Source organism: Podarcis gaigeae, assembly GCF_964106915.1.
Source record: "Podarcis gaigeae genome assembly, chromosome: 14".
In the NCBI taxonomy this organism is placed as follows: domain Eukaryota; kingdom Metazoa; phylum Chordata; class Lepidosauria; order Squamata; family Lacertidae; genus Podarcis; species Podarcis gaigeae.
Genome location: NC_139690.1, coordinates 50,755,855 through 50,778,064, shown reverse-complemented (window position 1 = coordinate 50,778,064; position 22,210 = coordinate 50,755,855). Strand labels below are relative to the sequence as shown.

Genomic DNA, 22,210 nt, shown 5'->3' with positions numbered 1-22,210 from the left:
ATTGTTTATGGCTTCTGTTACGTTTGTAATTCTGTAAATCTTGTCGTGTTGTAGGCCGCCTTGAGCATACTTTCAACTACAAATAAAATGATGATTTATTTATTTTTGTGAGCCGCCTTAGGGGCGGGGCTTCTTTGGCCGAAAGGCGGCACACATACAAATAAAAGGATAGCACATTAAGCGGGGGGGGGGGGATTTAAACACTTAGGATCGGAACAACGGGCAGCCGCGCGGCCAGATCCTGTGCACATTCTCTCTTCCCGTCTCCCCATTGCCCTGCACGCCCAAGCCAACAGCAGCAGCAGCAGCAGCAGCGGGGGATCCTCTCCCGGGAGCCAGCCTGCGCTCGCTTCTGCGCCTGCGCGCCTCTCCCCCAACAGCAAGCGCGTCACTTCGGGCAAGCTCTCGTTCGGCCCGCGCCTTTGATTGTCAACTCCGGCGGCGGAGCCTCCCGGCCCGGGCTCGCCCCGCCCCCATCCGGGTCCTGGTTGCCGCGGCAGGTTGCCATGGAGCCCGAAACCCGGAAGTGGCGAGGAAAGGCCGCCGGAGTCGGAGAAAGGGCCGCTGCCGCCTGGGGTGAAATGGTGGTTTCGCTGGCCCGGCCGGCGCTTCCTCGCTATGTCTCAGAGCCCCGACGAGGCCGCCGCGGAGCGGGAGCTGGTGAGGGGAGAGGAAGCGGGAAAGCTCTCCCGGCAGGCAGGCAGGCAGGCCGGCCTTGGGGGAAAGGGAGCCTCTCCTGCGCCTCTCCCGGCTGAGGGGAGGGGAGGCCTGGTGGGGCTGGAGGCCGGGGGTCGAGGAAGGGGCAGCTGCGGCCCAGCCAAGCCTTATGGCGAGGGGGGAGGCAACATCTCCCTCTCCACCCCCCCCCGCGATGCCCCCACTTCCCGCCCCTCCATTGAACTCAGAGGGGCTTCCTCTAGAGCAGCAGGTGGGTCAAGGGTTGCCCCATCCCTTCGTGGGTTCCCTCACCTGCCCCAGTGCCGGATTTACGTATAAGCTAAACAAGCTATAGCTTAGGGCCCCACTCTCTTGGGCCCCCTCCAAAAAATTAAAGGAAAAAACAACTGGGTGTACATTTCCAAAATTGCATTTCACTTCAACAATTACTTGGATAAAATACATATTTTGTTATGTGCAAATGGCTTTAGATACCTAAATTACCATATAGCATCTATTCAACACAAAAAGCAGTGACAATTTGTTGTTGACAAAGGACAGCTGGCCATAGAAAGGGACTCATTACCTTCAGGAGCTGAGGGCCTCATCAAAGCTAAATCCAGCCCTGAGCTCTTTGCTCTGGCAAAAGACAGGACAGGGTGGTGGGTGGACGATTTTTTTTTGGGGGGGGGTCACAAAGTGACTTCAAAGCAACCTGTTGCAATCTGTTGCCAGTCTCACAGGAAGGCTCCTCTGGAATTTTATCACACACAAACGCATGGATTTGTAAATCCGCCTGTGCTTTGCGACCCAGAGCTTAAATAACACGCAGCCTTTCATGCCCCCTTTCCAACACGTGCATTTGGAGAAGGTCCCTAATATGGCAGAGAGAGAGAGAAGACCTGAAATACAGTGCAAAACTGTATCAGTACAGGACATAGCATTTTACATTGAAATAAACGGGACAATCCTGAACCATACAGGACAGGTGGCAACCGTAGCCTGCTGCTGCTGCTTCCTCCTCCTCCTCATCTCTGTCTCCCACCCACCTGCGCTGGCAAACCTAAGAAATAAATGAATCCAGCCTTCAAAACTGATATGCACCGTTCATAAAAGCTAAGGCCACATTCACACTGGACATGTAAAGCCCACGATGCTGCTTTAAACAGTTGTGGCTTTCTCACTGAGAATTCTGGGAGCTGTAGTTTGTTAGGGATGCAAAGAGTGAGTGAGTAGGAGCCCCCCTGCTCCCCTCCTAGAACTACAGTTCCCAGAGTGGTTTAACAGTCTCTCTCCTTCACAAGGAACTCTGGATATTGTAGAAAGGAAAACGGGCATATCCCAAAACCTCTGCACCCTTAACAGACTACAGCCCCCAGGATTTTGTGGGAGAAGCTTCACAAGAACTTACAAATAAACATTGACCTGCATGAAACTGGAGCTTTTTAGCTGAGAAAAAATATGGAGTGGGGGGGCCAATGTGTTTATGGAGGACATGGGCAAAGACAAATCTTTCTGCTTCCCTTTTAATAACCCATCGCGGTCACCCAGTACAATAGGTGATGCAATATTGATTTGTGGGACTTACTACTACAAGGTGTGGTGGTGGCTTAAAGGTTTATGCAAATTTGGACGAGCTTCTCTACAACTAGATGGAACTTTTGTGTTCAGAATTGCTTCCAACGGCAACCAGTCACAAGCTGGATTGGAAAGTCGTGCCCGTATTCTGTTGTTTGTCCTCAGTATCTGATACGTAAAGCAGGTTTTTCCCTGCTGCTATGGTCTATAGCTATTGACAGACCTATCTTCTATGACAAATACCTTCTTGTGTGTGCCAGTGATCCCAGGATCACACAAAGGCACCAATCCTCTGCCCCTTCTATCCTCCTGATGTCTTGAATTTAGTCTTTTCCACAGTTCTCATTGAGTTTATTTCTATTTATTGCCCTTATATCCCACGTTTTTCTCCAAGAAGCTCAAGGTGGTGTGCATGGTCCTGCCCTTCCTCATTTAATCCCCACAATGACCCTGTGAGTTAAGTTAGACTGAGAGGTAGTGACTGGTCCAGAGGTCACCCAGTGAGCTTCATGACCAAGTGGGGATTTGAACCCTGGTCTCCAAGGGCCTAGCCTGACACTCTAACCAGGCATAGGCAAACTCGGCCCTCCAGATGTTGGGACTACAACTCCCATCCTCCCTGACCACTGGTCCTGTTAGCTAGGGATGATGGGAGTTGTAGTCCCAAAACATCTGGAGGGCCGAGTTTGCCTATGGCTGCTCTAACCACTACTCTACACAGCTGTGCATATGGTCCTTGCATTTCTATCATGTGATAAGAGGACTAGCTTTAAATTGCAGTGCCTTTTACCAGAGCCCTGTATAAGAATTAGAATGAGCTTATTTTAGGAGTATCCCATAACTTTGTCATACCATCTCAGATGTTATCTTTATAACATTGTGTGCAAGCCTTACCCTCAAATGTCCTATGAGCAGATTAGAGGGAAAGCTCAGTCCTATGCATGTTCACTCAGAAGTAATTCCCAATGTGTTCAGTGGGGCTTAGTTCCAGATAGGCATGCATAGGAGTGCAGTCTTAGGTGGTTTATTTATCATTTATGTCCAAATTTGGAATTAAAGTGAAGCCTCACAATTTATTTACTGCATTTTTTCTTCTCCTTTTCAGACAAATGTGGCTCACATCAAAAAGAACAAAATCAGTCTTTATTGTTATTGTAATGTTTATTAGAAGTAAAATGTCCCCATAGGCATAATTTATAACTCCATGGATTAAAATTTCCTGACCACTATAAAATAGAGGCATCGCCTAAAGTTTCAGTTGATTAATCTGCTGCTAAAACCAGTCAAACACACCCTTAGTTCTTCTGTCTAAGCTATCTGTGACGTGCAGATTGCTGTGTTTTCTGTTCTTAGCATTAGCACAATTGAAATCTTCTTCTGAAAGTTGTTCCATCACTGTCTCTTGAGATTTATATCTCTTTCATTTAATTCCTCCCAGGTAACGGGAGAGACCAGCTCTTAGAAATTTCTGCCTATGCTCCACTCTCCTGGAGGTGGTTACCCATCTGCCTTCAAGCTCTGCGGTCCTTGCCTCTTTCGCAGTCTGATCACTCACTAACATTGCAGGGCAAATTGGATAGGAGGGAGATATAGCCTGAGATCAGATGCCTGAAGGATAGCAAAAAAATAATCTGCCAGTATGCCTTGAAGAATGGGACTTCAGGAAATTAAAAACTCTGTGATGCGCTGTGTGGCCCGAGTCTGCCTGCAGTGAGCTACCAGGAAGCCAGTTTATCTCTTCATGCCGCTATCCAGGCTGTAAATACCAGCCTAGACCCCGACCCCCCCCCCCCCCGCAATTCTGCCTTTCACACAAAGCGAAATCTAGATCTAACCTAAGGACCAGACTGGTGGGGCTTAGAAGTATTGGTGAAAGCATCAGCAGAAATGAACTGCAAAGTACTTCCTTAGAGAGTGACCTATTTGCAAAAAACAGGTGGGGGACAACACTATTTTTAAAGGAAATAAAAAAAAAAAGGGAAATGAGACTATATCCAACCCCACCCGCCTTACTAATACATTGTGTCATGTACAGTGGTACCCCGCAAGACGAATGCCTTGCAAGACGGAAAACCCGCTAGACGAAAGTGTTTTCGGTTTTGGAGGTGCTTCACAAAACGAATTTCCTATGGGCTTGCTTTGCAAGACGAAAATGTCTTGCGAGTTCCTGCGGGTTCCCCCCCCTTTTTCTAAGCCGCTAAGCCGCTTATCAGTTGATCCGCTAAGCCGCTTAACAGCTGATCCACTAAGCCACTTAACAGCTGATCCGCTAAGCCGCTTAACAGCTGATCCGCTAAGCCCCTAAGCCGCTAATAGCGCTAAGCCGCTAAGCCGCTAATGGACTTGCTTCGCAAGACGAAAAAACCGCAAGACGAAGAGACTCGCGGAACGGATTCTTTTCGTCTTGCGAGGCACCACTGTATTTCCACAGCTCTCCTGGTAATTCATGCAAGCAGATTTAAGTTGAAATCTGGTGCCTCTGAATGATGCCAGGACATTATGAAGAAGTTCAGGGATAGGGAACCCAGGGCCCATCAGAAATTGCTGGACTACAGCTCCCATAATCGCTGAGCATGGAGATGCTGGCTGGGCCTGGTGGGGGTTGGAGTCCAACAGTATCTAGAAAGCCGCAGGTGCACATGCAAAAAAAGTCCTATACGTATGCATTTTTATTCTGCAGGCAGAGGACAGTCTTTCTGCAATGACGTTTGAATCTGACACAGAAACGGTGAGTTTTACAAGAATGTTCTCTTTCTGTACACTTTACTTTCCCTTTCAGTGACTGCGCTACAATGGTAAACCAGGCTCAAGTGCTCTGCGGATGAGCCCAGAGCAAGCCAGATTGTCAGGCTGGCACTCGCCTTCCTCCCTGTGACCTAAAGCAAAACTTTTGTCAGAGTTTCGTTTCATTTTTAAGGAATCCCAGCTTACCCTCATGGCCATATAAAGGGATCCTGGTTTTAAACCAACTATGGTTAGTTTCATAACAGTATTCATAATATTCCATTTGGACTGATTTGTGCATGGTGATATTGATGCAGGTGATCTTGAGTTTTTAAAACACCTTGGGAGGAATTTTCTCCTGTTATATAATGTGGTAGTTTTTCCCCCCAGCAGCAAACTTAATATCAGGCATGTAGGTGTGAATTTGCTTCATCTATTGTGACTGTTTGTTTCCAGGCAACAATTCTGGACTCATCTGGGTATTTCTCTGGACCACTCCACTAATCCCAAATCTGCAGCATTCATTGTTCTAGTAGTAGTTGCTAATATATAAGAAGCTGTTACTAGTGAGCCTTTTTTACAAAAATAAGTGGGCTTTACTTTGTCCCTGGTGTGTGTGTGTGTGTGTGTGTGTGTGTGTATGTAATGCTACTGTAATCTGGAAGTTTAATTGAGAAATCTGGACAAGGAACAAAATTAGATTTTTTACTTTTACAGCACTGTAAGATATTGTCTTGTTTATTACACAGGGAGGGAGCATGGGGTGCTTCAGCTGTTGTTGGACAACAACAGCTCCTGAGTCCAGCATCATCTGAAGGGCCGCAAGTTCCCTATTCCTATTTTATTGACTTATTTTGATGAAAATTTCAGCTTTCAGGTTAGCGATTTGTTGATAAAGTTTTGGAACTTTAGTAAACCTGGCTGGCTAATTAGAACCCCACTTTCTACATATGTATAATGGAAGTGACACTGTTGTTCCCTGCTCAGAAAATAAATATGCTGTTTGTAGCCATCATGTTATTCCAAACCAATGAAATTGGTGAATTTCAGTGCCAAATAAATAATTTTTTTCAGAAATTGAAGAAGAAAACATCTCGCAAGCCTCCAAAATCACCAAGTAAGCATGACTAGACCTTTCCCTTTCCCTGAAACCACCTAATGACAATGCGACATCTGTGCTGGTATAGGGAATTGAATGGTCTCTCCAAAAAAGCTTTAAGATAGGAAGATAAGCTTTAAGATAAATATTACTGGCTGCTTTCTTACCTGGCTAAGAAATTCAGCCTTTTATTATCTTGTGGTTTACATATTTTTCGAAGGCAATTAGTTTACACATCCTTTGCAGCTTTACTCAGATGAAATGTTAGAAGCTTGTTGTTGCTGCAGTTTTAATCTATAGCACTGACAGGGTTTTTTTTTTCTTGCCTCAGAGTCTCCATACACCTCTAGCACATGTTTCCATTCTAAAAAGACTGGATTTCTGAGAACCTTGAAGGGCACAGACAGTAAGCACTTTGAAATCCCCTTGGTTAAAGCATCAAGGCAGCTGTGGCACGGATCGTTCAAGCAAGGTATCCACATGCAAAATCAGTTCCTTCTACAAGCTTCTTATTGCATAATCTTTGAGATGTGGGAACAAGGGCAATATATCTCTTTCCCATGCCGTGAAGGTAAAAAAGAGTATCCGAGGTGGGAGGAGCTCCTGCCAATGGGCTCCTGCCAAGTGACCTAGGGGTTCTTCTGTTACCTTTGAATATCAGTTGCTTCGGCATACAATGACGCATCACCTCTGCCAGCTCTGTTCTTGCCGCATGTAGATTACACGTTGCTTTGTCCGGTTACTGTGACTTGCCACTTTTTCAGCACTGCTAACATGGCAGCCACTTCACAACCTTCACACCTCCTGGGCTGTGCTGCTTTTGTCTTTCTCTAGCAATTCAGATATGTGCGCCGTCAACTCTGCTGCGTTCTCCCCTTGCCCTTTCACTAGGTGCTTGGATGAACCAGACAAAGTCGGACCCTGACGTGGGTCCTGTGCTGACCGCTCTCCCTGGCAGCACACCAGAGTATCTGAAGGAAGCTTTGGGCATGAAGAAGCCAAAACATGCTCGCTCTGCCGGCAGCGGTGAGTTCACAAAAAGGGAATAGCAGCTTAAAAATGATCCGTAATGGCGAACAGGTTGCATTTCAGGGTAGCTTAACCTTGAGAAAACCTTCGTGTGCTTTCAAGGACTTCTGAAGCAAGGAAAATCTGTTTTGGTCCTGCGGTGCCCGTCAATAAACTTGTGACATAGATAAATTCTTAGAATCAAAGGATTGTAGGGTTGGAAGGGACCCCAAGGGTCATCTAGTCCAACCCCCTGCAATGCAGGAATCTCAACTAAAACATTGCAAGTAAACTTTCAATGACAATAAGTTCAGGTGCAATAGCAAATATCAGTGGTATACAATTTTAATTAAAGGTAAATGCTCCAGTGAGTTTGCAACAGGTGCATCTTTTTAAACTTGCACAAATTGTAAAAAGCAACTGTCTCTGTTGTTTTCTGGGGTTTTTATAATGGACAGGAAGTCATTGCAGTCTTGGAATATTTCTACCATTCCTTTCGGCTCCCATTTATTTATTTGGGGATCATCTTTTCCAGGCTACATCCCTGGAACTCCAGACTACAAAGAAAAAGAAGATATGTACGATGAGATAATTGAATTAAAGAAGGTATGAATCACAAACTCTACATATTTATTTTTTTCGATTGCACCTTTCAACCCAAAGGTGTCCAGGGTGGTACGCAATATTTTATAAAATGCATGCACTAGTACAGTGATCAGAAAATCGACAATATACATGAAGTAGGTTGTTTTGTTTTTAAGCAAAGTCAAAAGGAAATCCAGCAGCACCTTAGGTCTTACTTCAGCCATTTTCATAGGCCTGAAGAAACAAGCATATCTTGACTTGATGCCTCCGTCGCTGCACCATGCAAAATGCAGTTTCTGAAGACTCTCAGTTGTAATGGGGGGCGGGGAGTTTGGTCTTAATGGATGCAAAGAAATCTTCAAATCTCTAGGGAGTATCTGCTCAGGAACTGAACAGCTGCTGGCAGGATTTCCAGGAGGGGCTAGTAATTGGGCTCCAATTATTATTATTATTATTATTATTATTATTATTATTATTATTAATACCCAGCCCATCTAGCTGGGTTTCCCACCCAGGGTCCCTGTTTCGGCTGCACTACCTTCCCTTCCTGATTGCCTTCTACTTCCGTATTCCTTGACCTAATATTCTGAATTCCACTGCCTTGTCATTTAGCACATCATCTCCAGTTTCCCATTCCCTGGTTGCATGGAAGGCCTTCTGGCACAGTGGAGGAAGCGAGATGGAGCTGTGGGAATGGGGGAAGGATGCTGCGCAGGGCAGGGAGCCTGGGTGAAGAATTGTGTGTGGGGGGGTTATTGCTTCATCTACTCTCTCTGTTAGTTTGTTCTGTTCTGATTTTTGAGATCTGGGGGCTGGCAGTTCTGTTTTGCATTTGTAAAAAAACAACAACAAACAAATGCAAAAGGAAGAATGTCACCGATGTTTATTTACCATGGAGCTACAAGGAGAAATTTGTCGGAATGGATGTTCTGGCTCCACTGTCAGAGGCAGTGTGGCTGTGAATGCCAGTGGCTGGAAACTGCAGGAGGGGAGATTGCTGTGAGAACAGGATGCTGGACTAGATTAAGGTTACCAGGCGTCCCCGTTTCCCGGGGACAGTCCCCGGATTTACAAATCAGTCCCCTGACAAAATCCACTGAATTCAACTGAAGTTGAAAAGTGTCCCTGGATTCATTGAAAAAAATCTGGTAACCTTTTCTTTTTAAATGAATATTTATTAGCATTTTCAAAAACCATACAAAAACAAAAATAGACAAAAAGTAACAAAAATACAAAAATACAAAACTTAAAAACAATTAAAAACACATAAAATTTCAATTACTTATTTTCTTTTAACTTATTTCTCAGACCTCCTCACACCTCCCCTTCTTGTATTCCAATTTAAATTATCAGCTCAGCAAATCCTTATCTTATTTCAACTTTAACTTAATAATTTATTCTAACATGTTGTTATTTTACTTTTCTTCTTTCTTCCATTTCCTCAATTTATTTTTGCAAACCTTATTTTCATTTAATTTAGACCATTTTAAAAATCAGTTTTGACTTATCCAAACTTAAACATCAGTACTTATACCTCATTAATTATTATTATTATTATTATTATTATTATTATTATTATTATTATTAATTTATTATTTATACCCCGCCCATCTGGCTGGGCCTCCCCAGCCATTCTGGGCGGCTTCCATAAAAACCAAAAATACAGTAAAATATCACACGTTAAAAACTTCCCTGAACAGGGCTGCCTTAAGATGTCTTCTGAATGTCAGGTAGTTGTTTATCGCTTTGACATCTGCTGGAAGGGCGTTCCACAGGGTGGGCGCCACTACCGAGAAGGCCCTCTGCCTGGTTCCCTGTAGCTTCGCTTCTCACAATGAGGGAACCGCCAGAAGGCCCTCGGCGCTGTACCTCAGCGTCCGGGCAGAATGATGGGGGTGGAGACGCTCCTTCAGGTATACTGGACCAAGGCCGTTTAGGGCTTTAAAGGTCAGCACCAACACTTTGAATTTGCTCGGAAACATACTGGGAGCCAATGTAGGTCTTTCAAGACCGGTGTTATATGGTCTCGGCGGCCGCTCCCAGTCACCAGTCTAGCTGCCGCATTCTGGAATAGTTGTAGTTTCCGAGTCACCTTCAAAGGTAGCCCCATGTAGAGTGCATTGCAGTAGTCCAAGCGGGAGATAACCATAGCATGCACCACTCTGGCGAGACAGTCCGCAGGCAGATAGGGTCTCAGCCTACGTACCAGATGGAGCTGGTAAACAGCTGTCCTGGACACAGATTTGACCTGTGCCTCAATGGACAGCTGTGAGTCCAAAATGACTCCCAGGCTGCGCACCTGGTCCTTCAGGGGCACAGTTACCCCATTCAGGACCAGGGAATCCTCCACACCTGCCCACCTCCTGTCCCCCAGAAACAGTACTTCTGTCTTGTCAGGATTCAACCTCAATCTGTTAGCCGCCATCCATCCTCCAACCGCCTCCAGACACTCACACAGGACCTTCACTGCCCTCACTGGTTCTGATTTAAAAGAGAGGTAGAGCTGGGTATCATCCGCATACTGATGAACACCCAGCCCAAACCTCCTGATGATCTCTCCCAGTGGCTGCATGTAAATATTGAAAAGCATGGGGGAGAGGACAGAACCCTGAGGTACCCCACAAGTGAGAGCCCAGGGGTCTGAACACTCATCCCCCATCACCACTTTCTGAACACGGCCCAGGAGGAAGGAGCGGAACCACTGTAGGACAGTGCCCCCAGCTCCCAGCCCCTCAAGACGGTCCAGAAGGATGTTATGGTCGATGGTATCAAACTCATTATTCATTCTTAAATATTTTCCTAAAGTTGACCAAAGTTTCCAAAAATCTGGTAACCTTACACTAGATGGGCCATGGGCCTGATCCGGCTGTGCTCCTCTTAAGTCAGCACAAGTAGTGCACACAAACCCTCTTTGTTACAGACAATACAAGCCCAGAAAAGTGAAGCAGATCGGATGAAAACCAAGCTTCGGCGACTCGAAGAGGAAAATAACCGGAAGGACAAACAGATTGAGCAGCTGCTGGATCCCTCCAGGGTGAGTTGTGCGCTCCTGGGTAAAAAAAGTGCAGTTAAGGGAGAATGTTTGAATCTATTCACTTCGCTCTTGGTTTTCTAAACAGGACAAGGAAAATACTTCCTAACTGGGGCAAGGAAGGCACAGTATTGTCTGTCTGTAGTATTTGTTGGGTTTTTTTGTACAGTTGTAGGATAGGGAGAAATGCCCGCTTTACTGTTGTAATGGGTGCTTACTGTTTTAGATACATTATATAATGAAATAAAAATAATAATAAACTTTACACCCCAAAAAATATATAATGGGTGCCCTGTTAAAAATAAGAATACAAAATTAAAGATTCCAGTTGCACAACTCTGGGTACATTTTTGCCCTTTAAAAATTTATTTCACTTCCTACTTCCTTTCACCATCGGACTCAAGGCAGCAGGCACCTAGTGTCTCATCCAGGCAGTGACCAGACCTGCTTTGCTTCACAGAGAGAGCTGCATCATGTGCCCTCAGACCATACCTTGGTCTATTTATAGCCAGATAGTCTGGAGGATGACAGCTTGAGGAACATAGTGAAAGTTTGTCAGTGAGAGCTAGAAGCATGATGGCTGAATTTTGACCCAGGAAGGTGCCTGGTTCAAATTTTTCCTCTGCCGTGATCTCACTAGATGATCTTAGGCAAGCCAATTTCTATTTTTAGCCTCAGCCACCCCACTCCCCTCAAATCTGCAAGTTGGGGATAAATAATTTTTTGTGTGAGGATCACAATAAAAGGACATGAACTGCTATTAAAAAGGTCCATCTTCACTTTTTATCTTGTGCAAAGCACTTGGGTTCATGAAACACCTTGTGAATAGTGAATAATGTTAATGTTCTTGTTTTTACAGTGGTCTGAATTTGGCTGGATGCGGACAGAGCAGAAAAATGATACCAGCTCGGTATTGAGCCTTCTCTTTTCCCTATCTTTCTTTCTAGCTTAAGAATTGTTGGTGGACCAGAACATACTGGGTTTGTAGAGTGACCAAGTGGCTAAACTGTGTATTACAGTACACAAGGTGAAAGTGCTCATGAAATGCCAGAAGGTTTTCTTTTGTTTTTAATGTGGATGTGCTTGCATCTGGATTCGGAACTCGGTTTATTAAATTGCCCTAAATTGCAAAGCACGCTACAAAAATGAACACAGAACCTTCCTCTAGGCTTGCAGCCAAAGAATAAAGACAAGAAACGTTAAAGAGGAAGATCAAGTAAGTAGGCAGGAGAGGCCAGAATATGCCAGGATGAATGGATGTTCTAAGGCGGAAGAGAGGTAGGTGTCAGGTGAAAGGCTAATTTGAGTCCTGGGGAGATGCAGAGAGAAACAGGCAGGGAATAGAGAAGGCAATGGGGCACAAAACTAGAAGAGTAGCAGAGCAAAGGGTCCAAGGAAAAGCATCTAGGGAAAGAAGGTGGGGCAGGACCATTAAGATGTTCAGAAGTAAACGCAAGAGGCTTATACAATACGTGGGGGGGGGGGGGGGGAGCCAGCAAGGAGAATGGCACAAAATAATAGGATTGAAACAGAAAATACCAAACTAGCAGCAGCATGTTATGGTAGAGTGAAGTGGCCTAAGAGTTGGCGTAGAAAGACCAACAAGAGAAGAATTGCAATAATCAAAGGAGAAAATAATAAGAGGGTGGATTAAAGTGTTGGCAGTGTCTGTAAAAAGGAAAGAGAAAATGCCAGATGTATTAAGTGGTTGAAAAGACAAGACCTGGCAAGAGCCTGGACATCAGCAGAAAAAGGAAGAGAATGGCTTTTTAAAAAAATAAAAAAAGGAAGGAGGAGAACAGAGAACCAGATTATCAGTGTGAGGTTAAAAAGGGCTGATAAGCAAGAAGAAAACAGCTCCATTTTAGTACAGCTAAGCTTGAGGGAAATGGGCACCCGTCCAATGAGAGGTGGTGAAGAAAGCAGCAGAGATTGAGGCAAGAGAGGAATGGAAAGGTTGAGTGAAGAACAGCAGAGCTAAAGGTCAACAGCATAAAGGTTGTATCGAAGGTCAGGAAAATAGATAATGAGACCAAGACACAGCACCTAGAGAAGAGGATGCTGGGGAAAGAGGGAAATGTGGTTTCTGTTTTCCTTTCCTTTATTTTGTTGTATTCCCAGTTGATCCCTTTGTCTCAGGAGGTTCATATTGACCTGCCTTTTGCTGAGACTGCCCTGCCTCTCATGGGTTTGTAGGCAGCACAGGCAAATGGTGAACTGTGTACGCACAATGTCTTAGGCAACCTGTGCTTCAGGAGAGGCCCTGTGTGCTTTCTCTTTGACAGATGCTTAACGGATTGAAGCAGAAGATCCTTAAACTGGAGCAGCAGTGCAAGGAGAAAGACAACACTATTAAGTATGCCAAATTCCATCTGTTTGTTCATTTAATAGTTTTCACTCTGCTTTTCCATCCTTACAGAAGTTCAAGGTTGCTAGCAATAAATCAGTTACAAAAGCATATTGAAAACATAGGTGTCATAAAATGACAATAAGGTAAAGGTAAAGGTACCCCTGCCCGTACGGGCCAGTCTTGACAGACTCTGGGGTTGTGCGCCCATCTCACTTAAGAGGCCAGGGGCCAGCGCTGTCCGGAGACACTTCCGGGTCACGTGGCCAGCGTGACATCGCTGCTCTGGCGAGCCAGAGCCGCACACGGAAACGCCGTTTACCTTCCCGCTGGTAAGCGGTCCCTATTTATCTACTTGCACCTGGAGGTGCTTTTGAACTGCTAGGTTGGCAGGCGCTGGGACCGAGCAGCGGGAGCGCACCCCGCCGCAGGGATTCAAACCACCGACCTTTCGATCGGCAAGTCCTAGGCGCTGAGGCTTTAACCCACAGCGCCACCTGCGTCCCTAAAATGACAATACCAGCAAGCAAAATTGAGCTAAACCAGGAGCGAAGCCCATGAGAGGACTGAGCAGATCAGGGGCGCTATCTCCTAGGAGCTGAGTTATTTTGCCCCGCCCCATAATTTTGGGGGGAAGCCATCCTCTCCCCCCAATAGCAGCTGGAGGAGGTAGAGAGGAGGAGCCGCCAACCATTGAAGCCGTGCTGGCGCCATGTTTGGCTCCTCCTGGTTTTGTGACACCACGTCCGTGCGACGCCAACCCCCCCCCCCATCTGAAACAGATAGTTACCATAGAGGCCCAAAGCATCCTGCAAAAACAGCATCTCGTCCTGAGGGGGTGGGAACCAATTAGGCATTCCAGGGCAAAGGGTTTCACAGTGCACACCACCAGTGGGAAGGCCTTGTTTGCACACCTGCTATGGCAAAACCACTTGTGGGTTGTAGAGCAGGGCCTCTGTTGAAGTTCTAAGCATTCATAGGGGAGGAGGCAGTCCTTATGATGCTAAGGTTCCCAAGCATGGTGCTTGCATTGAAGATTGTATTGTGCCGGGCAGAGGGAGATGGCAAAACCATTATGTGTTGGAGGCAGATGCTATGGCCACAGCAATCCTGTTCAGGAGCAAGTGGACTTTCTCTGATGCTGCTGAAATATAGATCGCCCCACGAATGATTGCTCCATTTCTGGCAGCCATGAATTATATGAAAATGCAGTTGCTGGAGAAGAATGGGAACATCCTCTTACAAGTGTGATGTGCTTTGGTTCTTCAGGGCAGCCTGAGTGGCCTGGTGGCCTCGCACATTGTCTACGAGAATCTAGTGCAAGTCAGTAGACTAGACCAGGGAGATGACAGGCCAGTTGGTGGTAGCATCTGCCCCCCAGAGAAATTTTCCAAAAGCCCTCTTAAAGCAACCAGAAATATTGGTTATGATCAGTACTATTGGTGGTAATTTTGTTTTACAGTAAGGGGCGAAAAAGGAATTCCTGCTGCCTTCACCATTAACAAATGTTCATGCTTAATTTATGTCTCTTCTTCTGTTCTGCCAGTTTCCGCATCTTTTATTTTTCTAATGTGTGTTTTCTATCGCTAAAAAGCAAACTCCAGACAGATGTGAAAAGCACTAATGTGGAAGAAATGAAAATTGCCCTGCAGACCTATTACGAGGAGGTACATTTTTCTTTTGCTCGTGCTAAAGGGAGAGAACATAATTAGAAACTTTCAATAAAAAGCTGGAACCAACATAGGTTTGGATTCTGTGTCCCAAATGGGCTCTCCTTGTTTCCCTCCCAATGGATGATGGGTAAACATGTCCATTGTTCGTGCTGCTGGATCTCATGCATTTCTTACAACAGAATTTCACCATGGAGAAAATGCTTCTCTGTTACATGGGCAACCCAAACAGTTTCTTAGGGCTGTGATGTATAGGGGTGCCAGAAAAGCATTGTGCAACCTGAGAGGTATGCACACCCAGATACGGCGATGCAGACTTAGATGGCCACAGACGATGCCAGAGCTGTGCTCTGGGAACCCTCTGCAAAATTGCAAGGCTTCCTAGTTGATTTCACGGTGCAACTTCTTAGTTACCAGAGTGTCACCATCCTATCTTCCTGCTCTCCTTCGCTCCTTTTCGCCCACCTGATGCAACTTGGTAGCAAATGCTTATGAAGCCACTTCCTTCGCACCTTGGTCCTTGCTCTGTCTCCCTGCTAACGCAAGCCATCCTTTTACAGATCCAGCGACTCCAAACCCTACTGGCAAAATCGAAGACGGTGCAACGAAAGTACGTTTATTTCTTCGGGGCTGTATGCATGTGTATAAGTTTTTGCTCGCTAATTTTTATACTTCACTAATAGCGGTGAAGTGAGAAGATGTTAAGAGCTTTAAAAAAAAATCTCATCACTTAGACGTTGTTTTGGGTTTCTTTCCCCAACGATGGATCTTTCATGTCCTACCTATGTTTCATTGTTTCCAACTAAAGAGAAAAGGAAGTTTGTTGAAGGTATTTCCTACTAAGGTATGTCACCAGGTAAAGCAGGGGTGGGGAAGCATATTTCTGACGATATCTCTGAGGTAATCTGCCAAGGGCTGTATGCTAATAAGGGGTGGAGCAGAAGCCGGAAGTGGGTGGGGCCAGAGTCAATAGTGGGTGGGGCTGCCCTTTCTCTTTCTTTTTGACATTCCCTTTGCTGTCTCTCTCTTTCGTCCCACTTAATGGGCTGCTGGGGGGAAGAACAGGTTACTCTTGTCAGAGGTGTGAACTTGCAGAGGGCTTTTGAAATTAATTCAGGAGTCTCGTGAAATTAGGCAGAGAACTGCAGTTTCTGACCTTTGCGTTGCAGTTTTAAGTTCACATCCTCATATTATGAAAACTGTACTCTTAAGTCAAGACAATGGCCTCTTAAAGGCTAAAACCTAGTTGGTTGGCTGGCATTCCAGCTCATGAGGCAATTAAATTTAAGGTAATTAAGGCTGCAGCCTTGATACCTGCTTAGGTAGAAATGGGTACCTTGAAATAAGTAGGATTTACTTTTAAGATTGAGGCTCAAGTCACACTGAAGTCAGTACCCTCCCTGATCCTATAAGCCCTATTGATTTTACTGCACCTTATTTGCCAAGCTCCAGTGAAAGCACTTCAGGCTGTAGCTAAACCATTTTGAAATTACCTACTTCCTTTCCACTGGATTATTATCAAGTTAAATTTTAAGAACATGTTCCTATGGAACAGGAAAATATATTGCATAGCAGGATCAAGTTGTAAACCATTTGAAAACAATCAAAAGCAGTGAAGCAGAATTCTGAGATAGCCTTTAATTTAAGCAAATAATCCCTCGTCCTGACCCCAACGAAGGATGCCTTTAGAAATTGATAGGATTCCTGTGTAGTCATCTAGTCATTTAAGCGTTCTCAGGTGAATGTGTCATGGAAATTATATACCTTCCAACAAAAAATAATCCCACAGTCAGGGCTCTCTATGTATTCTGCAGGCTTAATTATAAGTATTGATGTGGAAACTTGAGGTTCTCATTTTTTCATTGGTTAAAAATAAATACATGTTTCCAGTCCACATGCTTACGAAAAGAGAAAAGATTGGAAACATACAGGAAATTTTGATCTACCCATGTCTTGGAAACAATTGAAGCTCTAGGACCAGCATGGGGAACCTGTGGCTCTCAGCTCCCATCAGCCCCAGACAGCATGGCCAATAGCAAGGGATGATGGGAATTGTAGTCCAACAACATATGGAGGGCCTCTGATTCACTACCCCTTCTCTAGGACATGGGCAGCACCTCCAGCCTTTGGGGCAGAGTATCAAGTCCTGTACAATTATTCCTCCCTCTACCCTTAGGGTAGTTAAATATTGTTAAAAACATGCCATGCTTGCAACAAGCCTCTAAGCAAGTGGGTACCAGTTTAATCTGCGCCAAGAAGTTTGGGAATATCCCAGGTTAGTCGATCTGGGGGGTCAGGGGTGCACATCCTGCGCCCAGATCTGAAGCACATTGCAAAAGAGGGTAGATTAAGGGAACGCTTCTGTATAAATGTGGTGGAAATAGCATTTATCTTTTTTTCCACTGAATGAAGGTTCCCAAATCCATGTTATGTGATTCTTCCACCAATGCCACATTTCTACCACACCTTTGGTTCAGTCTAGCGGGTTGCAGTTCCCCCCACCTAAATCCACTTACCAGCTTTTCATAATCTCCCGGCTACACATACATGCATCACTTCTCTGTGCCTCCCTCTCATCTCACCTTGAGCACTTGCAAATACACATACTGACATATACATACAAACTCCCAAGTTGTATATATACTGACACATACATACAAACTCCATGTCCTGCCTCAATCCCAGCTTCCCTGAAGGGGGCAAATCAATGGCTTAAGGTTCTGGGCTGTCACTTCAATCAAACTGAAGTATCTAGCGGTGATTTTTAGTCTGCATTCACCATGCAGAACTTTAGGTTAACCCAGAAGGGACCACGACCAGTGATAAGACTACAAGTTTGCATGCAAAATGTCTCCTGGATCCAGTCCCTAGCTTCTCCACGTACAAGGGCTCAGGCAGCCGGTGCTGGAGAAGGAATCCCTTCCAAGCTGCTGCCCATCCGAGTAGACACTACTAGGTTCAATCCTCATATGGGGCAGCTGCATATTCCTGCATTGCAGGGGGTTGGACAAGATGATCCTCAGGGTCCCTTCCGGTGCCATATCATTCTCTGATTTTATGATTGCCCACGGTGCATAGTTAAGCAGTGGAGTTTGCTGCCATGTAGTGATGGCTGTCAGCCTGAATAGCTTTGAAAGAGGATTAGACAAATAGCTACAAGTCATAAGGCTGTGTTGTCTTCAGTACTGGAGGCAATGAAGCTCCAGTTCTGAATTCCAGTTGCTGAAGGATATGAGCAGAAAAATGCTATCCTGCTCATCTGGTTCCCCTGTGGGGATGCAGGACTAGAGCGGCTTTCCGTCTGATCCAGGTGTTGTGTTGTGTTCTTACTGGATGGACCAGGGGTCAGCAACCTTTTTCAACTGTGGGAGACCATGTGGGAGGCTGGACTATATTTTGGGTGTTGGGGGGGGGGGGAATGAACGAATTCCTATGCCCCAGAAATAACCCAGAGATGCAATTTAAATAAAAGGACACATTCTACTCATGTGAAAACATGCTGATTCCCAGACTGTCCACGGGCCGGATTTAGAAGGTGATTAAACCACATCCGGCTTACGGGCCTTAGGTTGCCTACCCCTGGGATAGACAGATAATCTGGCCCATGATAAGACAGCCTCATTTGTAATGGGTATTGTGAAAGATAGATAGATAGATAGATAGATAGATAGTACCCCTGCCCATCTGGCTGGGTTTCTCCAGCCACTCTGGGCGGCTTCCAACAAAGATAAAAAATACATTAAAATGTCACACATTAAAAACTTCCCTGAAGAGGGCTGCCTTCAGATGTCTTCTAAATGTCAGGTAGTTCCACAGGGCAGGCGCCACCACCAAGAAGGCCCTCTGCCTTGTTCCCTGTAGCTTTGCTTCTCGCAATGAGGGAGAACAATAATGCAGAGCAAAGCAACCCAGTCTTGAGAAGAGCACTTAACACCCACATGCAGAAACAGAGAAAGAAAGAGAAATGGAGATAGTTTTGAAAGTAGAATAAGCACTTATTTTGTTGTTGTTCCTTTTTCAAACCCTGAGCCCTTGGTAAAAAGGAGTGTTTCTGTAACTTGAGTGTTTGGGGAGCCGGATTGGAGGTGAATGCTAGCAGGAATTCCTGTTCCTAGAAAAAAAGACTCTTAACTCTAAAAGTTGCCCAGATACTATAGACATCAGGTGAAAAGATCCAGAGGAGGAAGAAAATGTTGGAAGTTCTGAAGGAAGAGGCGAGAGAGAGAGAGAGAGGTCTGTGCAATTGGAGGAAGAATGGAGGATTGTGAAGCTCAAGGTAGCGTGGAGAAGACGTCTAGTAAGATTAACGTTATTCTGTGTCTTGAATGCCGCTAACTTGACTAAAATCAAAGTAAGACCATTGAAAAGATTCAAGGGTGGGGATTCCAGACTGGACCTCTGAAAGGCTTGAGAGGCTTTTAGGACCAGCGTTTTTATCTCAGGTGTAAATAATAGATTCATCAACTGCACCCACCTCTGCTCCCACACTTTGTTGGAACAAGGGGGGATTAAAGGTAAAGATAAAGGGACCCCTGACCATTAGGTCCAGCCGTGACCGACTCTGGGGTTGCGACACTCATCTCGCTTTATTGGCCGAAGGGAGCCTGTGTACAGCTTCCGGGTCATGTGGCCAGCATGACTAAGCCGCTTCTGGCGAACCAGAGCAGTGCATGGAAACGCCGTTTACCTTCCCGCCGGAGCAGTACCTATTTATCTACTTGCACTTTGACGTGCTTTCGAACTGCTAGGTTGGCAGGAGCTGGGACCGAGCAACAGGAGCTCACCCCGTCACGGGGATTCGAACTGCTGACCTTCTGATCGGCAAGTCCTAGGCTCTGTGGTTTAACCCACAGCGGCGGCCGTGTCCCTAAGGGGGGGGGGGGATTAAGAACTGTGTAATACAGTGGTACCTCGTGTTAAGTACTTAATTCGTTCCGGAGGTCCGTTCTTAACCTGAAACTGTTCTTAACCTGAAGCACCACTTTAGCTAATGGGGCCTCCTGCTGCACCACTGGAGCACAATTTCCGTTAGCATCCTGAAGCGAAGTTCTAAACCCAAGGTACTATTTCTGGGTTAGCAGAGTCTGTAACCTGAAGCATATGTAACCGAAGGCTCTCCCCCTCTCCATGTTATCCTCATAACAACCCTGTGAGGTATGTTGGGCAGAGAGAGATTGTGATTAGCCCAAGATCACCCTGTTTGCTTCATAGCTGAACCCTGGGCTCCTAGGCCCTAGTCCAGCACTCTAACCACTGCTCTATACTGCCCCTTGTTACCAGCAATGTGTGCTGTGCTTTGCACAGTACAGGAGGACAGGCTCCTGCCCCAGTGAATTTAAAACCTACAATTTGACTTGGGAGGGAAATGGAGGCTGGGGTAAAGAGAGGAAGGACATGCAGCTATTTCATCAGAGACTTGGAGCATAAGCTTTTATGGACTTCCATCTGGCATCCCGCGAAATGAATGGAAGCTTTTCATGGCATAATAGATGCTTTAGTCTTTAAGGTGCCGCAAGACTTTTGGTTGTTTGTGCTGAAAGAGGCTAACATGATTATTCCCTCCAACCCATTGAAATCTCTTATTGCTACAGTTACATATATTCATTCCTAGTGTGAGGACCAGAGTTGTTGTTTATTTCCAAAGGAATTGGGGGGGGAAGGTGGCATTTTGAGGGACAGTTTGAAGGAAGAAGGAGGTATTCTGGGAGGCTGTTCCAAGCATGAGGAGCAGGAAGGGAAAAATGGCCTTGAGAGAGCAGGAGAGCTCTGGGTGCTGCAAGAATTAAAATCACAAGCAGAGGTCTATCCAGCTATGAGGTGGCGTCCGCAAAAGGATTTTGACTTGAAGTTGTCCGAAAGAGATGCAGGATTCATCTGAGCTCAGCAGCACATTTGTTGATACAGCTGTTGCTTGGGCTCAGTTTTAAGTTGAAGCCATTACACTTTTTCATTTCTTTGGCTTGTGTTGTGTATCACTTTTGAGGTGAGCAGTTCCTAATGATTTCATCAAGGGCAACCTCCAGAGAAAGGACTTTCCCTTCTCAGCCTTCAGTATCCTGGCTTTCCCCTCCCCCCATCCGAATCTGATACACATATTTAAAATGAAATTTACGGTGTGCTCACGAGCTGGAAGCCCCAATCTGGAAACAGTATAATTTTATCATTAAACGATATTCTGCACATACAAAGTGTTATAAAGTCTGTTCTCAATATGAGACACAGCAGCAGGAGACAAGCAACTCTTATCTGCAAGCAGAAAGCTACTTAACTGAGAGGCCACTTTTCCTTGCAAGGGACAAAAGTTTCGGATGAACCATCTCCCAACTTCAGCTGTTGTGATGCATCCCGTTGGCTCCCCAATAAGCTGAGCAGCCTTTGCCCTCCAGATGTTGTTGGATTACAACCTGCAGCAGCCCCAGCTGGCACAGCCATCTATTTCAAAACATCTGGAGGGCACCAGGATGGTGAAGGCAGAACAAAAGCAAGAATTTATTTTTCCCTTCGTATCCCTGGATAGTTCTGCATGCCATAAAGCAGGTATAGGGGCACCAGGCCATTTACAGGGCTGACTTTGTAATGTACGATTTAAGGTGCAAGATAGAAGCATGTCCCTGAATGCTGCCTTGTCCTGCATTCTACTGATTTTCCTGAATCTAAACAGCTTCCTGATAGTTCGAGCTCCTGCCTGAGTCGCTGGTTGTTGTTGTTAATGTCCTATCAGTGACAACTCCCCAACAATAAAATAAATGCATAAGTAGACTGTCTTTTCCTCTAAGGAACACAAGGCATAGCACTTGGAGCTAATCCTTTGGGGGGGGGGAGGGATGCAAATTTAATAAATCAATAAATAAAATGAGTACAATATTGTAATGACCTGATAGAGCATAACTGGCCCAATGCCACCCTGAAAATTGGATGGCTTGGTGTGGATTTGATCCTGTACACTGTATACTGAATCCATTACTCTGTATGCTTCACTGCACTGGCTCTCAAATCTCCTTAGTGTGAAAATAATCAGGGGGCATGTTTGCCATTGGTCGCTGTGCTGCTGCACTGTTGCTTGTGCATACATCCCATCTAAGAGTCAAGTCAGCTTGTTGATCCCAAGTCTAGTTAGATGCCGCCGCCCCCCTGCATTTTCAGTCTTGGCTACAGCTGTTCCTTCCCACCATTTCCACACACAGGTCCCCTCCCGAGAGCAAACAGCAGAAGGTGCTGAACGCTGCCATCCTGCAGTTATCTAGGAGCATCAAAGAGCTGCAGGATGAGAACCGGAAGCTGAAAGCAGACCTAGAGCACGCAATGAGCAGCTCCCCTGCCTCCGGCAGAGCAAAGAGTAAGTTTCTCGAGAATACCAACTGTTTTGATTCTGTTGTGTAAAAGAGGAGTGGGTTGCAGTGCTGTGGTCCTCATGCGGTGGCCCCCGCCCAGGTCTCTGCAAGTGGAAGCGTCTGGGCATGCGAAACCTCCAACCCCCAGGGAGAATCTGTCATGAGCTGCTGTGGTTAAAA

The 22,210-nt window shown here is 45.6% G+C and overlaps 1 protein-coding gene across 1 annotated transcript in view; it reads left to right on the top strand.

Annotated features, from left to right (window-relative positions):
* The first annotated feature begins 360 nt into the window (after positions 1-360).
* The window catches only part of IQCE (IQ motif containing E), a 38,249-nt gene continuing 16,399 nt past the window's right edge, over positions 361-22,210 (top strand). Inside the window, exons 1-12 of the mRNA XM_083711534.1 lie at positions 361-660; positions 4,916-4,963; positions 6,034-6,076; positions 6,390-6,530; positions 6,950-7,084; positions 7,602-7,672; positions 10,572-10,685; positions 11,542-11,592; positions 12,968-13,038; positions 14,624-14,696; positions 15,260-15,309; positions 21,884-22,035. Coding sequence (XP_083567660.1) covers positions 619-660; positions 4,916-4,963; positions 6,034-6,076; positions 6,390-6,530; positions 6,950-7,084; positions 7,602-7,672; positions 10,572-10,685; positions 11,542-11,592; positions 12,968-13,038; positions 14,624-14,696; positions 15,260-15,309; positions 21,884-22,035 — 991 coding nt within the window. The 5' untranslated portion in view covers positions 361-618. The remainder of the gene's footprint in view (positions 661-4,915; positions 4,964-6,033; positions 6,077-6,389; positions 6,531-6,949; positions 7,085-7,601; positions 7,673-10,571; positions 10,686-11,541; positions 11,593-12,967; positions 13,039-14,623; positions 14,697-15,259; positions 15,310-21,883; positions 22,036-22,210) is intronic.